General features: G+C 41.8%; 3 protein-coding genes across 5 annotated transcripts; 2 read left to right on the top strand and 1 right to left on the bottom strand.

The window, feature by feature from the left end:
* The first annotated feature begins 936 nt into the window (after positions 1 to 936).
* Positions 937 to 1779, top strand: LOC131261364 (U11/U12 small nuclear ribonucleoprotein 35 kDa protein-like). Its single transcript, XM_058263380.1, has 2 exons — positions 937 to 1233; positions 1308 to 1779. Exons 1-2 carry the CDS (start codon positions 1000 to 1002, stop codon positions 1710 to 1712), a joined length of 639 nt encoding a protein of 212 aa, XP_058119363.1. The 5' UTR covers positions 937 to 999; the 3' UTR covers positions 1713 to 1779.
* Positions 1730 to 5092, bottom strand: LOC131261363 (ATP-binding cassette sub-family F member 1). 3 transcript variants are annotated; one of them, XM_058263379.1, is made up of 3 exons: positions 4785 to 5092; positions 2840 to 4703; positions 1730 to 2490 (listed from the first exon to the last, which is right to left on the bottom strand). In XM_058263379.1, the coding sequence occupies exons 1-3, from the start codon at positions 4962 to 4964 to the stop codon at positions 1817 to 1819; spliced, it is 2718 nt and encodes a 905-aa protein (XP_058119362.1). In that variant the 5' UTR covers positions 4965 to 5092; the 3' UTR covers positions 1730 to 1816. The 3 variants fall into 3 exon arrangements, with proteins under 3 accessions (XP_058119362.1, XP_058119361.1, XP_058119360.1); XM_058263378.1 differs by having other exon boundaries at positions 4758 to 5092; XM_058263377.1 differs by having other exon boundaries at positions 2840 to 5092.
* Positions 5093 to 7830: 2738 nt separating this feature from the next.
* On the top strand, positions 7831 to 11783 carry LOC131269263 (uncharacterized). Its single transcript, XM_058271614.1, has 3 exons — positions 7831 to 7904; positions 9900 to 11707; positions 11764 to 11783. Exons 2-3 carry the CDS (start codon positions 10072 to 10074, stop codon positions 11781 to 11783), a joined length of 1656 nt encoding a protein of 551 aa, XP_058127597.1. The 5' UTR covers positions 7831 to 7904; positions 9900 to 10071.
* The last annotated feature ends 3534 nt before the right edge of the window (positions 11784 to 15317 follow it).

Below are 15317 nucleotides of genomic sequence, written 5' to 3' on the forward strand. Positions count from 1 at the left end.
TTTGCACTTGCTCCAACAGAGGCGTTTCTCAACTGATATCGCTTGCCCCGTACACACAGTCACTATAATGTTTACCCCCTGTCTGTTCTTGTTAAGGTGGGAGTGTTACCGTGCTTGGATAACACTTATGGCCGGGTAACATTGTAATAAATATGCAGTTCCGTAAATCTCACCCCTTGAACTGCATTCCTCCCTAATCCAGAGCGGATAAACGACGCCTGTCGTCAACGTTGGCTCGATGGTGCAGTTTATTCCCCCATCGCTCCACACGTCAATGAACTGCCGATCATATGAAATTATTATAATAAAATCATTCGAATTTGCATACACTGTCGCATGTCGGATGAACAACAACAGCCGAACATATGGATCAGTAGCCACGAGAACAGCACGTGTTTCGTTTCCAACTGGAAACAACAACAGGGTGGGGTTACCTAATACAGATTAAAATACGTGTGTAATTTAATTCCCATATAATGAACGCATAAATTGTTACTGCCGTCACTACAAAACGCACAATTGCATCATATGTTGCGTTTCTTGTACTCGCATTTAAATTACTTGATTTATTGAATTGGACATGCGGAAGCTCGATTTATATTTGCTTATTTTTTTGTATTCTTTGAAACATTACTTATATGTTTTATTCAGTTTACTTTTTTATCAAAGGCAATGACGGAAGTGAAGTGAAAAATACAAAATAGCCTTTGATTCGAGTGAAACCTCCATTCGTGGCAAATTTAAAATTTAGAAAGATTTTTAAGTTTTAAAAATCCTTTCGATTTCAACAGTAACGCATCGTAACGACATTTTTGGCGGGCTGTCAACGGTATGTGTTACGACCGTTACGGTACGTTACGCCACTCTAAATGTCAATCGTTTGTTTATATTTACATTTTTTAAATACCCGTGTTCATATCTCTCGCCAAAGCTTTTCTGTGAATACAAAGAACAGAAAAATGTTCATATGCTGATATAAACACTACTAAACACATTCCAATGGCATCAACCGACGAACGCAGTCAGTCACCGAACAAACAGCGTCGCTGGTCAAAGTATGTTACTGATGTGTACGACCCAGTCCAGGTGGGCTCGATCGATGGTACGGACGAAGTGCCGCACGATCGGGCTCTCGTACGTGCCATAAATTCAACTTACCGTCCCAATGGCAAAGTGAAAGGGAACCCGATGCACACGATCTTCATCGGCCGGCTAGCGCACTCAGTAACGGAGGTAAACCCCCCTCGCCAACCCGACAACGAGTCGCTTACTAACGAAAAACTTTTGTTTCTATCTTTTAATTCCAGGAACAATTACGCACAAAATTCTCGCCCTTCGGCACGATTGTCCACCTACGGCTCGTGTCAGACATCGTCACCGGACTGCCCCGGGGTTACGCGTTCATCGAGTATGGAAACCGCGAGGAGGCGCTCCGGGCGATCGATCGAATGCACGGTGTCATCATCGAGGGCAAAGAAATCCTCGTTGATGAAGAGTGGGAACGAAGGTTGGATGGGTGGAAACCACGCCGGTTGGGTGGTGGATTCGGCGGGAGGAAGAAGTCCCAACAGCTCCGGTTCGGCTGCAAAGTGCAACCATTTCGGAGGCCTCTGCTGGAAGAAGTGGCCAACAGTGGCGGTGTGTCGAGTGTCAGTGAGTGGAACCGTCGGGTACGTCATCGGAAGGAGGGAAAATCGAGTGGCAATAGATAAGTGGGAAGGCAGCTGAATGGGATGCAACTTGGCAAATAGATAGTTGTATTTAAAACTAGTAATAATAACAGCGCGTACAAATAGCGAACACCGATACCGCGTCATCACTGCAGCACGGCCGCGTTGGCCGATATGCTCGGGTTGTTGATGACCTCGCCCAAACTGTCCAGCACCTCCTTCCGGTAGTCGTCAAAGTCGCCGTCCACCTCGTTGATCGTCTGGTCCTCGATCACGTACAGCGCACACTCCGTCTCGCGGATGAGTCGCTCGTCGTGGGACACGATGATCACGCCACCCTTGTAGTCGTTGATCGCGTCGGCCAGCGCGTCGATCGACTCGATGTCGAGGTTGTTGGTCGGTTCGTCGAGAATCAGCACGTCGGGCGCGTTCAGGCACAGCTCGGCGAGGGCGACGCGTGCCTTCTGCCCACCGGACAGATCCTTCATCCTGATGGTGTGCGCGTGGCTCGCTAGCCCGAACGTGCCGAGCTGCTTGCGGGCCTTCTCGTATGGCAGATTGAACAACCGCTGCAGATATTCGGCCGGCGTCTCCTCCGCCGTCAAGTGCTCGCCGGAGTGCTGATCGAACCGGCCGATACGCAGACGATGGTTGCGCTTCGCTTCACCCTGCTTTGGCTCCAGCTCGCCAACGAGAAGCTTCAGGAAGGTGGATTTACCGACACCGTTCGGTCCAACGATGGCGACGCGGCTGTTCAGGTCGATGCCGAAGTCTGCCCCAATAAACAGTGGCTTCTGATTGGGGAAGTTGAAGTGACAATCTGTTTAAAAACCAAACAAAAAAGTAAACGGATGAATCAATCGGAAAATTCATTTTCTACTTATTGTGGTGATGGTTTAAATTAAACTAAACAAAATATTGAGAACCCACAAATTTTAAATTTTAAAATACTTTATGTCTGTTTGAAGTTACTATAGTGTTTATTATAACGTATTCCTAATCCATTTAGGACAATTATACAACTCATCAGAAGCAACCCTATTCTATGAAAACCAAGAATCTTCAAATTAAGTTTAACATCAAATGCATTAAAAATCTACATTTTTAATTTAGTTAACTTTTTTAAAAATACCAGGTTCCGTTAAAAACAAATACCAGGTTCCACTTACTGTGCAATCCAAGAATTGGTGGCTGAAGCGGGGGCGGATCGGGGAAGCTAAACTTGACAATGTACTCCTTCGGCTTGGACAGCAGCTCCACCGGGCCTTCGTCCTCTTCGCCCGGTTTCTGGTTTTTGCTGCGACCCTTCTCCTGCTTGCGGGTCAGGTTGTCCTTTTGCTTCTTCTCGGCCGCCTTCTTCGACTGACCGTGCGCCTTCAGCTCCTTGATGCGCCGCTCCTGCTTCTCGTACTCCTTGATCATCTCCCGGCGCTTCTGCACGTACATCTTCTTGAACATGGTGTAGTTGCCCTTGTAGTAGTACAGCTTCTTGTTGTCCAGGTGAATGATTTCGTTGCACACGTTGTCCAAGAACGACTGGTCGTGGGATACGATGAGCAGTGTCTTTTTCCACCCCTGCAGATAGTTGTCCAGCCAGATGACGGCGTTCAGATCGAGATGGTTGGTCGGTTCATCGAGCATCAGTAGCGTCGGCTCGATGAAGAGTGCTCGAGCGAGGGACACCCGCATACGCCATCCACCGGAGAAGGCGTTCGTGGCACGGTTCTGCATTGCGCGCGAAAAGCCCAAACCGGCCAGGATACGTCGGGCCCGCGGTTCCGCCGAATCGGCCCCGATCGCTTTGAGTTCGTTGTACACCTCCTGCAGTTTATCCTGCAGTTCGATTTTGCCCGATTCGATCTGTTCCTCGAGCTCCTTGCATTCCTTAAGCAAGGCCGTCCGTTTCACATCCGCCTTCAGGACCGTATCCACGGCGGACGTTTCATCCGCAACGACCTCCTGCTCGCACAACAGCACGTCGATGTTCGGCGGGATGGCAAAGGCACGGTTGGCAATGTGGCGCAACAGGGTCGTCTTGCCGTGTCCGTTCGGACCGACCAACCCGTAGTGACGCCCGTTGGCGATCAGCAGGTTCGCGTTCACAAACAGATCGTTACCCTTCGCCGAGATGGTAAAGTTCTCGATCTTGATGTCAACCGCGTGGTCCATGTGTTTGCTCTGGTTGCCCGTTTTATGCGCCTGAGACATCGTAAAGTTACTGTCCAAGTCCGAGTGGCCCTGGCCTCCCTTGCGTAGCATCGCCTCCTGCAACTTCTCGAAATCTTCCTTCTTTTTCAATTTCTTCTTCTCTTTGTTTGTAATTTTCTTTTCCTTTTCGCCGGAGGCATCTTCCGCCGGGTCCAGCTTGAGCTCTTCGGCCACCCTGTCGGCCATTTCGTCAACCTCCGGATCGTTTTCTTCCGCCACTGCCTCTTTTTCCGGTTCGGGTGTTTTAACCTTCGGTTCAACCTTTGCTACCACTTCCTCTTTTGGTGTCGGTTTCACTTCTTCAGCAAGAGGTTTAACTTCCGGTTCCGGTTGTGCAGACTTACGTTGTTCTTTCGGTTTCTCCACCTTAGCGTCTTGTTTGACAGGTTTCTTTTCTTCCGGTTCACTCTCGGGCTCCTCGGGCTCTTCGTCTTCCTCACTTTCTTCCTCCGATTCCTCCTGCTTGAACACCTGTTTCTTGGCGGCCTTCTTCGGTTGCTTCTTCTTGGCCGCCTTTTTGCTCACCATTGCCAGCTCATCCTCGTCGTCATCGTCCGATCCGACGTTGGCGAGCAGATTGACTTCCTTTTCTTCCTTGTCCGACCAGTCGTCATCCTTCTTACCCTTACCCTTACCTTTCGCGGCGGCTTTCTTCGGTTCCTTCTTACCGGCCGCAGGTTTTACCGTCGCTGCAGCGGGTTTCCTATCCTCGTCGTCCGAATCGTCCACCTTACGGGCTGCTCGTCCCTTCGCCGGCTCCTCACCATCGCTCCAGTCATCATCCTGTCGCTTTCCTTTTTTACCCTTCTTTCCGGCGGCCGCCTTCTTACCACCACGACCGCCACCGCCTGCTCCACCTTCATCGTCGGAATTGCCGACGTCAGCTTTGCCTTTCTTCCCGCCGGCTGCCACCTTCTTACCACCACGACCGGCTGCCCCACCTTCGTCGTCGGAATCCACGTTGTCAACTTTGCCTTTCTTTTTCGAGCCCTTGGACGGTGGTTCCAAGACAACAGACGACTGCTCGGACTGATCGTCGTCGTCCCAGTCCTGGTTCTTTTTGTTTCCCTTCTTTTTCGGTGGCATTTTGTGGCACAAAGCAATGCCCTTTCGATGTCAGCACCTGTTCCTAGCCGCAGCGGTTGGGTTTAGGGTAATTTATGGGACAATTTCTTGGCACACTTTCGGCAACAACAAATGTGGTGCAATTTCTCGTACCGGGGAACTAGTGATGGCAGATTCAAGGTTTTGGAAGATTGAAGATTCGATTCCAAAGATTCAAATCCCTTTTGACGGATTCGATTCCATTTGACAGAATCATGTCACGTCTGCTTTATTTTATGGATTTCTCACTTTTTCCCTCCCTCCTTTCCTCATGCTACTTTTATAGAATAATATCAAGTGCATAGTATGAAAGATTGAGACTTTGATCTGCAAATCCGAATCTCATAACGGATTTGAATCGAAAGAAATTCCAAATCAAATTCCTGCAGAGATTCGATTACCCCACCACTAGCTTCGGATTTTTTTCTTTTTTTTCTCGCCTGACAGCTTACGTTACGTCGGCACCTGCTGTCAAATGTGCTGAGTTCTCTGAAATTCTGCTGAATTCACCAATTCAATTTGCCTGTTTCTATGGATCTAATGAAAAATATTTTTTCTCCAAATACAGAAAGATGTTTGACATTCTCATTACCTTTTTCTAAATTTTTCAACTATTTTTACTTAACAAATTGAATAAATTTCTTTATTCCATTTTCCTACAAAAAGTGTTTAAGTTGAAGATTACCCAAGGAGAACCTTGCTGCACTTTCCTACCAAAGGTATACATGCCTACCAAAAAGAACCTTGCCAAGTGTATGGGCAGGCGGCGCAGTGGAAAGAGGTACTAGCTGTCAAACCTTTGTTTGTTTACTATTTACTGTTTACGGTGCAAGTCTGGCCAACTAGCAAGCATTCGACCGTGTTTTTACCAGCGTATTCGTTGTTTCATTAGTTGTTAGATTTTTCTTATAGCCGTTGTTACCGGGTGTAACATAGTATCGGTGACCAGTGTTCGATAGCAGCGCTTGGATCGACCGACTCGGGGTGGTTAACCGGGGCCGTGTTAACTCGCATCAGACAGTAAGTACGTGTGTAAGAACCCACAGCAGAAAGTTCTTCCTGATGATGATTTGTCCGTGCTTTTCACACATTTCACAATAAACATCAACGCGTTCTACGTGTTTTCACTGGCCATGACAAAGTGGTGCTGCACATCGTACATCGAAGGAGCCTGCTACGATCCTTGGTCGCTGTTTGCCAGCACGAACCAGAGGAAGGGTCGGACGATTTCTGGATGTTTCGCCTGATCGCCTTCCGAACCGGACGATATGTATCTATTATTAATATCGGTAAACCATAATAATAACACAAACAAAAATATTTTCCTGCATGAAAATAATTATTATGGGAAAGAAAAGATATCCCGTACTCAGCTCATATAATCTACTACGAATGGGTATACGTTTTTTGCGCGTTTAGTCAGAAATAGGTATTATAAACGCACAGTCACGTCAAAAGCTCACGTTCTCTTTTGAGGTGTACCGCAAGTGTAAAGAGAATTGTTTTACGCTTCTTTTCAGAAGTCGGTTTACGCCTAGATTGCATAGGAAATCTGCTGCAAAAGAAGGGGTAAAAGAATTCTGAAAAGAAGAGCGGGCAGTTCTGAAGAGAATTCTTTTACCCCAAAATAACGCCAAAATTTCTCGTTTGGGCCCTTATTAGACGAAGATTTTATCTGTCATCTTTGCCCAGATTTTTTTTATCAAAGTAGGCTCTGGCAGGGCGTTTGACATAAAAATGATGTCCGCTCGTGTAATAACGCAAAGTTCCACAAAATGTGTTTTACAGTTATTTGATCATTTTCACGTTTGAATTTAGCGTATTGTTTATCCTAGAGTAATGAACAAAATCTTTTGCAAACATCAGAGCAAAAAGTAAACAAATCGCCACTTTGACATATAAATTCCAGTCGAAACAAAATCGGAGCTGGTCGTGCCCAATTCCGATCCCGATTTAATTCAATCACTCATTCTTACTTACTAAGCACATCACTAGTATAAACCACCCTATTCGAAGAAGTGAGAAAACCGTGATTTTTTTCCATTCGAGTTTGCATTGCGTTGCGGTTGCTCAGTGAACCGAAAAGTGAAATATCTGAAACTTTTAAAATTATACGATGCCACATGGCAAAGATTGTAGCGAAATCTTCAACATCAGCCTAAACACCTACAGGCAAAAGTGTTTCGCGTTTGCGCGTTTGTGGTACAAGTGGAGCCGCTGGAAGCAAAATGCGCAATTGTACTGTTTCCACGTGTCTTTAGTGGATTTATTTGGTTGTGAACATATTTTACCGCAAAAGTCGTTTTAAAGTGCTTCCTTATCGTTTTCTTACTGCGTGATCGTGGCGCAGGGAGAATAAACGAAAAGTATGGCGAAATTCATGTTCGACCACACCCAATGGCGTTCGTAACTTAAAAAAACCGGTTTTTGTATTAGTTTCCAAGTGATATCGAAAAAATCATACGACCTTGTACTCATGTAGCAATCGAAATCAACCAGAATCTTTAAACCCTTGCAAAACAAAACTCCCCCTAAAACAAAGTGCTATAGCTACTCAAAGTGCCCTATCAATAATCAGACTGCGGTTTTTGGTGGATACGGCAAGGAAGAGGTAACAAGTGATTGCAAAAAAAGCATCGGTTGTATCAGTGCGCCAAATGCTAGGGGTCAATCTCTGGTAAGCCTATCGAGGCACAACGCCATCTAAGACCAGTACGGTGCTTCTTAGGTTATGTGATTTGCAACGTACTATTGGCTATATTTCCGAATCTGACGTGATTTAGTGATGAATTAACGATTCAGTGACGTAAGCAGCTATATTGAGTGCAAATATTTCTACAGAAGAAGATCGTGGGACATACCACTTCCCCAAAACTTGTTATCATAAAGAACGTGAACATCGTACATCGTTTAAATTTCAATGTAAGTAAAGCAAATGCATACTCAGTATGATTTACGTAGAAACGTTTCAGGAAGAATTATTCTATTTATAGTAATTTTATTTGAAAACATGAGATAATCAAAATGTTGTCCATTCGCGCAACGAAAGCTGAACACAGAAAAACTCGTTCCACTTTGTCCTTTCGCTGACCGGTTTTCGGTTCTCAGTGGCTTGAAAACAGGTTGTCGCTTGTGTCATATTTTTTTATTTTATTTTATATTATTTTATCATCATGCAAATTAGATTTTGGGCTTCAAAATTCCTATAGCATCCGGGGATTCCCGACCTTCTTCTGTGCTTGGGGGCACCGTATCTAGCCGTTAGTTGAATTGAATTAGTAAGTTGACGGTTGAATTCGTGTCAGAATATCATTTTAGTATGTTTAAGGAAGTTTGTCTTCCTACATGTTTTCTGTGAAGCTCACGTAAGAAAATCACTGAAGTAAGCTTAAGGAGCAATATTGGCTAAACTATCAAATTCAATCATTTTGAATGTAGATATTTTGTCAAGTCGCGAGTTAGTTCCTTTGCACTTCATATGCACTTTTTTATGTGTTTGAATTATTGGTGGTGAACTCACTCCTGTAGTCGTCCAAAATGTTGCACCTGTCTTGGGCCAAAGGGTCAGCACTGACAACAACATCGAGGAAGAGATTCGTGCCACGGGGTGCTGGTAGCCAACGGGGCCATATTACATTTGTACTCGTCCACTCTCGATAGCTGTGAAGACGGTCGAAGCCGAGACTATGTCGGACATTCACAGACCCAGGGATCGCATACGCTTACGATACATGGACTCTGTCTAAACCTGACAACACGCTCTTCGCCGTGTTTGAGCCCTGATCATGGTATCTCTAGTGCTCTGATGTAACCTACGAACAGGGCGTTTCAGAATACCGGGGGTATGTACGACAATGAACATGCACGGAGCTCTGGTGATAGCCTGATCACAAATCGATGGGCTTGCGAATGTAATGTCTACAATGGAGGTCGTCCCAGAGTTCGAGTCCTTGCGGGTAGGAGGCATCAGCAAATCCTGAGCTGCCCTGCTATTTTGGAGGTTAAACTGCACTACTTGGTGCATTCTTGGTGATCCCAGAGGACTGACCTTGCCACAGTGGAAACACTGGCTCCACCGATTCTCACTCTTGTACATCTCCACGAGGTGGTTGTATCCATCACACCCAGCACGAAGGACTCATCGTTTCTAGACCTCTCCAAGGAATCGACAAATCAGCCTAGATTAAGGTTGCTTCCAACCGATCCGGTGCACTCACCATACAAACTGACCGCGGTCTTTTTCAGCTCTACGATTCGGCTTTCCCAATCTCATCACAAATGGTCGAATCTTAGTGCCGTAATTGGCAATCATTTTCCTGGCCTCTCGTATGTGCTACAGTCTTTTGCTATTCTGGCCTTTAGCTTTCTCCTTATCCTGGAAGGTTCGCTTTCGTTGGGATGGTTTGCCGTTGGCACTGTCCCTCCTGTCCTGACGCCTTCTTCCGCCACGCGTACCATCCAAAAAAAACTGTAGAGTTAGGCTAACCGGCTTTGCTTGCCAGTGTTATCAGCTTAAATTTTGATTGAAATTTTGAAAATTGACTTACGATATTATCGTTCATCTTATCAAATTTGAACGTTACAAAAATGAATGAAGGATAATTCTTATTTTTGGTAGAAAAATGCAACACATCTTAATTATCAAGAAATGAAGGATTGTCGGTCTCAAATCTGAGCCGTGTAATGTATCATTTGTTGCTTAAGCAAATTGTGTTAAATTCTTTGTTGTTTACTTTTTAGAATCTTTATTTGTTTGAATATCAATTTGATTCGGAGATAGTTGCTTATTAGATTGTGATTTTAAAAAAATACATTAATCAACATAAAAGCTATGTTTATTCTACACGCCATACAATATGAGTTATTACATTGAGTGCTGCAAACAATAAACTAAGTTTCTTAAACGTCTCTTTACAGTCTACAATAACAAAAGAAGCTGAAGTTATTTTACGTAACGAGTGAGGAGAAGGAAAGATTCGACAAAAATAATCCTTTCACATGGATACTTGACGCTGATTCGACAACAGCATCGGATCTCGGCAGTTTGAATCTACCAACTCAGCAAGAAGGGGTCAAATCGGATAAAGTAATGAATCCGTCCCAGCCGAACCCCGTAGTCCCCGCTTCGCCAACGAACGATGGCGTCAGCAATTGCGGAACGCTCGATAAGAGCGAATGTAGCAAAAAACATGAAGGAAAGGAGAAAGCATCAAAAGATTCCAATGATGGCGTTTCAGCAAAACAAAGAAATCTAGGAATGATAGACTCTCTTGTTGGTGCAACCTATCAGCAAAAGCTGTCTATACCGATCGTATGTCGAGTTGCTACGCTGATTCGAGAAGATAAGCAGTTAAACTTCACAATAACCAACGACGATGAAGAAGGTGGATTGTTTGACGACATCGTATTTAAATCCGACGATGGAGACCTTTTCATCCAAGCTAAGCACAAGGAAGATAAGAACTACACCATCACATGGGACGACCTTACATCGACGGATAAAAAAGCGCCGTTTGCGATTCGTAAGTACCTGAAATCGTATTTAGAGAAAGGGTGGGTTGAGAGAGAAAAGCCGCCCACATTAGTACTTTGTACTAACATTGAACTACACGAAGATGTCAAAACTTCCGTTAAAGAATACCCTTTTGGCACAAATATCGTTGATTCTATTCTCAAGTCTATCACTAATGATGCCTATAAAATTGATTTGAACATCTTGAAAGTCGAAACCAAAAACAAATTATTAGACTACTTAAAACAAAATTCCGAATTAGGTACCCTCGCAAAGTTGATTGCACAGCATATTTTCTCGAAAAAAAATGTAGATTTTCGCAACGATTCTGTTCAAACAAAATACCGATCTATCATAGAAAACAAGATTGCCACAAAGAAAAGTAAAGGCCCCGAATGTTACGAAGTATATGCAGAGTTTTTCAATGGAAATATGGAATTTAAAAGACTTTTTGAAGTCGAATATAAACTACAACTCATTTGGGATGATATAAAAGAGAAAGGCATTAAACTTGAAAAGGCTAAACCAACAGAGTCTCAGCGCAGAGAGGACGAGAACAATCCAAAACGAATATGCAATTCGGATTCAGCTGATCTCACAAAAAAGTTAGCCCAACATATTTACTTCGAGAAAGATATTGATTTTCAGATTCCTGTATTCCATAAATACCGATATGTCATAGAACAGTTTATTGCCACAGACAATAAAAATCCCAAAGGTGGTTACGTAGTCGATGCAAAAACTTTCGATAAAGTAGATTGTAACGATTTCAAAATGTTGTTTGATATAGAGTATCAAAAACTGCTTAACACTCTAAAGGTTTGGGAAGATGTTCAAAACAAAGGCATACGTCTCAAGAAAGAAAATAAAAAAAACAAAAGTGGCAAAAAAGAATTATCAATCCAAATAGAAGACGATCACATCGAATTACCAAAACAAATAGAAGATCGTCAAATCGAGAAGTTTTTTAAATCATTTATGATAGTATGCAATACTAAACACGAGGAAGACCAAGTCGTTGCCAGTATTCGTGAAAGCGAAGTGTTACCCGAAGACATAAAAGATCCACTCTCTTTGACGTTAACATTCAACAAACTTGGGATGTGGATATTGGAGAGGATGAAAGACAAACGCAAGAAGCCTATAGAAAGACAGGATATAGATGAATTGTTCAAGTATATTGAATTATTGTCTCAGTTCTCGCAATGGAAAGGCATGTCAAACTCTAATTGTAACAAATTGCTTAATTTGGGACTTCAATGCAAACAGGAAGTCTGGAAAGATTTTAAATTATACAAAAATCTCATTTCGATGCGTTCAAAAGTGGAAGATAATGAAAATGTGGAATTCAAAGTGGATGTTGATGAGTACAATTACCCCTCGTGGGTTGTACCTCAAATTATAAATTCGATCGATTCCAAACCGGATTTTTTATTGTTGAAAGACACAGAGTTTAAACCAAGGCAGAAACAAATAATGGAAGCCTTTGGTGCAATGGAAAGCCCACGTATTTTGGTGATTGAATGCAAAAGTTTGCCCAATATTAAAGAGTATATAGAAGGGCGGGTTGAGGACATGTCATTAAAAACAATCAAAAAGATTATACTTATCGGCAAAACTGATGAAGCAACAGAGATTGAAAGGGATCTTCTTGTCCGAGATCTGACGGACGAAAGCAAAAAACAAGTCATCGATCAAACCAAGCGTTTCTTTGGAACCGAAACATCAACCAGTGAGCTTTTCTATGATGAAGATAAACTTAATTTTGTTTTAGATGTCCTACAACTTCCCAGTAGGACAGGAAGAAAATGTAATAAGTTGAAGGAAAGTTATGAGAAAATTAAAAAAATATTCATTCACAGAAAATGGGAGCGATGTGATAAAAAGGAATTACGCGAAACTTGGAGTTCGAGTTTTTGGGATGCTAGAAAAGAAGGTACAACTCTTACGAAACTATTTGCTGACAGTGTAGCTGAGGATAAAATCAGTTACGAAACAGTTTTTGATCTTAAAAACTTGGACTACGAAAATATTTCCCCCTTTGAATGGCACAATGATTACAAACTTCCACCCGGCGTTGTCGGAAACACTCAGGACCAAGTACAGTCCAATTTATGTGATAATGATGATTATGATGATGATGATGATGATGATGATGATGATGATGATGATGATGATGATGATGATGATAAAGTTGATTGTAAAGTGCATGTAATTTTCAACGAAGCCGGATCTGGGAAATCATTCTACCTGACTTGGTTAGCTACGTATCTGCAGGATAGGAGTCCGTCTTGGTGGATTACTAAGTTTAATCTAAACGAATATTGCATGGTATTCGATCAATTGCAAAAACGGGATGAATGTGAAACTATGGATGAACTGAACTCGATCAGATTTCTTTTTCAGCTTTTCTACTTAGCTTGGTTTGTCGATAACATGTTTCAGATGGATTCAAATGAGAAATCCAACAATGCTCAGGCAATTGCGGAAGCACTTGATTTTTCGAACGGTTGTTTGAAGCTGGACAAAAACAAAACAAAAACCGTATCATCTGAGGAATTAATATTACTTCGAATATTTGAACATAAATTCAACAGTCAACAAATCGTTATTTTGATGGATGGGTTTGACGAAATCGCGCCACATTACAAGACGGTGGTGCTTAAATTATTATCCACGCTTAAAACCTTTGATGGAATATGCAAGGTGTACCTTTCTAGTCGTCCGTATGGTTTGAGAGACGAAGTAGAAACTGCTTTGGAAGATTGTGCATGCTACCGTTTAGTGGAATTCGGCCCAAAAGATATGTGGTTTTTTCCGTATCTATATCTTTTAAAGCACTTTGATGAACACAATTCAACAGACGATAAAAAAAAATTAATGACATTAGTTGTTGTTTTTTTTTTTTTAGCTAACATGCTGGGAGACCTTATTTCAATCCCTCTGTTTTTATCGATAGGAATGGACCTGTTGATGCCTATGGTGAAAAAGTATATAAATGTAGAAGAAGAAACAATTGCCAAACAAATCATAGAAGATTGTGAAAATATTTTTGAACCTCTCAGCATGGTGGAAAGTTTTGTTGAAAAGAAGCTTGACATCTTAAACATTGATAAAACCGGTTCAACTATTGCTAGTTCGAAAACGGTCATGGCAATCGATTATGCAAAACAAAAACTAAAAACGGTCATAGAAACCCACTCACTCTTGGCTTTGTACACAATTATTTCCGAAGATGATATAAAGGAATTATTGACGAATGAAACGCAAAACACTGCACTCCGTTACATGGAAAATGTTAAGAATGGTTCAGAAAAATTGGGTCTAATTGAAGGAGTTGTAAGCAACACACCGATCTTCAATCACCGGATATTTGCAGAATATTTTTCTGCCTTGTGGTTTTATAAGAATCAAAATGTTACCGGTGTTAAAGACTTCCTGAAACGTGAAATTTATGAAACCAATTGTGAAGTAGAAATAAGACAATTTTTAGACAGAATGATTTGTAGGAAAAGTTCACTTCATATGGCAATTCTTGATGGTTCAAAAAGTAAAATCGAGAGCATTGTAACTGAAAACCCAAACTCCATCACTGAAACTGACGATTGGGGAAGAACTCCGTTGCAATTGTCATTTCTACTTCCTTCATCTGAAAGCCGTAGACAAATTATTAAATTCTTATTGCATTGGTTTGATGAAAATAACGCGAATATACAAGACACATATTTTGAATGGTTTTTATTAGATTATGCATATCGCACTGAAAAACCAATGTTTCCATCTTTCGAGAATGACGATCCTGATTGGCACTGGATACTGACATTATTAAACAAAGGAGCTTCCATCGATACTCCTGAAATGTTATCTAGATTTTCTAAACAACAACGTCTCAATGCGGTCTACGAAGTGTTGATCTTTGAATTTTGTACAGACAGAATTTACACAGCTAAGTTTGAAATGTTTTTCACGAAATTAGTAAAGAATTTAGGATCAGAAAAAATACTTAATTTAAAGATATCGATGGATGCAATACGTGACATTAACAAAATGCAAAGTGATTCGAAGTTCTTTAAAAAACTGAAAGAAATAATAGGAAAAATGGAGGAAGACTTATTTAGTGATGTACCAATTTTAGAGTTTTGCGTCATGATTGATTCTGTAATCATTGAAAATTCAAGTGATTTGAAACTCAAACAAACTAATGAATGCCATTTCAAGTTAGCATTACAATTTCGTTCGATTAATGTTCTTCAGTATTTGATCACAGATCATCGACAGTATTTAAAATTGATAAAAGACAATTTTGAACGAGAGTTGTGGGAATTGCTTGCATACTTGCAAAATGATGAAAAGGAGTTCAAATCTCTTTTCCACGAATATTGCACGAGGCATAACATCATTTGCCGCGAAGACACTCCACGTCAATCTGAGAAATGGAAGAGAGGATTTTCATCGCAACACGATCTTATGAGAAAATTTCCTACAATGTTTGAAATAAGAGAAGATATCGGTATTGATAGTGGAACAGAGTTCTTGATTGCACGAGCATTGCACCTTGATAATGCATCCGCAGTCGAATATTTATTGTACAAAACAAAAACAAATCTAGACAATCGTTTTATTAGGAAAATTTACCCAAACTGTAAAATTAAATGGCGTTGCCTAAGGTCCTATCATTTTCTTCTCGATAACTGCATAGATCTTACTGGCACTGATGAAAAAGGTAGAAATTTGTTACAATTTGCGGTAGGTTGCGGTGATTTAAATTTGGTAAAATGTCTCATGGAACATTACAGTTTTCAACCGAATGAAATAAATACAAG

Source organism: Anopheles coustani, chromosome 3 (assembly GCF_943734705.1).
Source record: "Anopheles coustani chromosome 3, idAnoCousDA_361_x.2, whole genome shotgun sequence".
Taxonomy (NCBI): domain Eukaryota; kingdom Metazoa; phylum Arthropoda; class Insecta; order Diptera; family Culicidae; genus Anopheles; species Anopheles coustani.

What these genes read in the sequence shown, in the direction of transcription:
- LOC131261364 (XM_058263380.1), top strand. Translation starts at nt 1,000, where the DNA reads ATGGCATCAACCGACGAACGCAGTCAGTCACCGAACAAACAGCGTCGC. An exon ending in TAGCGCACTCAGTAACGGAG is followed by an intron (nt 1,234 to 1,307) that starts GTAAACCCCCCT and finishes TTTTAATTCCAG; the next exon opens with GAACAATTACGCACAAAATT.
- LOC131261363 (XM_058263377.1), bottom strand. Translation starts at nt 4,964, where the DNA reads ATGCCACCGAAAAAGAAGGGAAACAAAAAGAACCAGGACTGGGACGAC. An exon ending in ACCAATTCTTGGATTGCACA is followed by an intron (nt 2,491 to 2,839) that starts GTAAGTGGAACC and finishes GTTTTTAAACAG; the next exon opens with ATTGTCACTTCAACTTCCCC.
- LOC131269263 (XM_058271614.1), top strand. Translation starts at nt 10,072, where the DNA reads ATGAATCCGTCCCAGCCGAACCCCGTAGTCCCCGCTTCGCCAACGAAC. An exon ending in TCAGTTCTCGCAATGGAAAG is followed by an intron (nt 11,708 to 11,763) that starts GCATGTCAAACT and finishes CAATGCAAACAG; the next exon opens with GAAGTCTGGAAAGATTTTAA.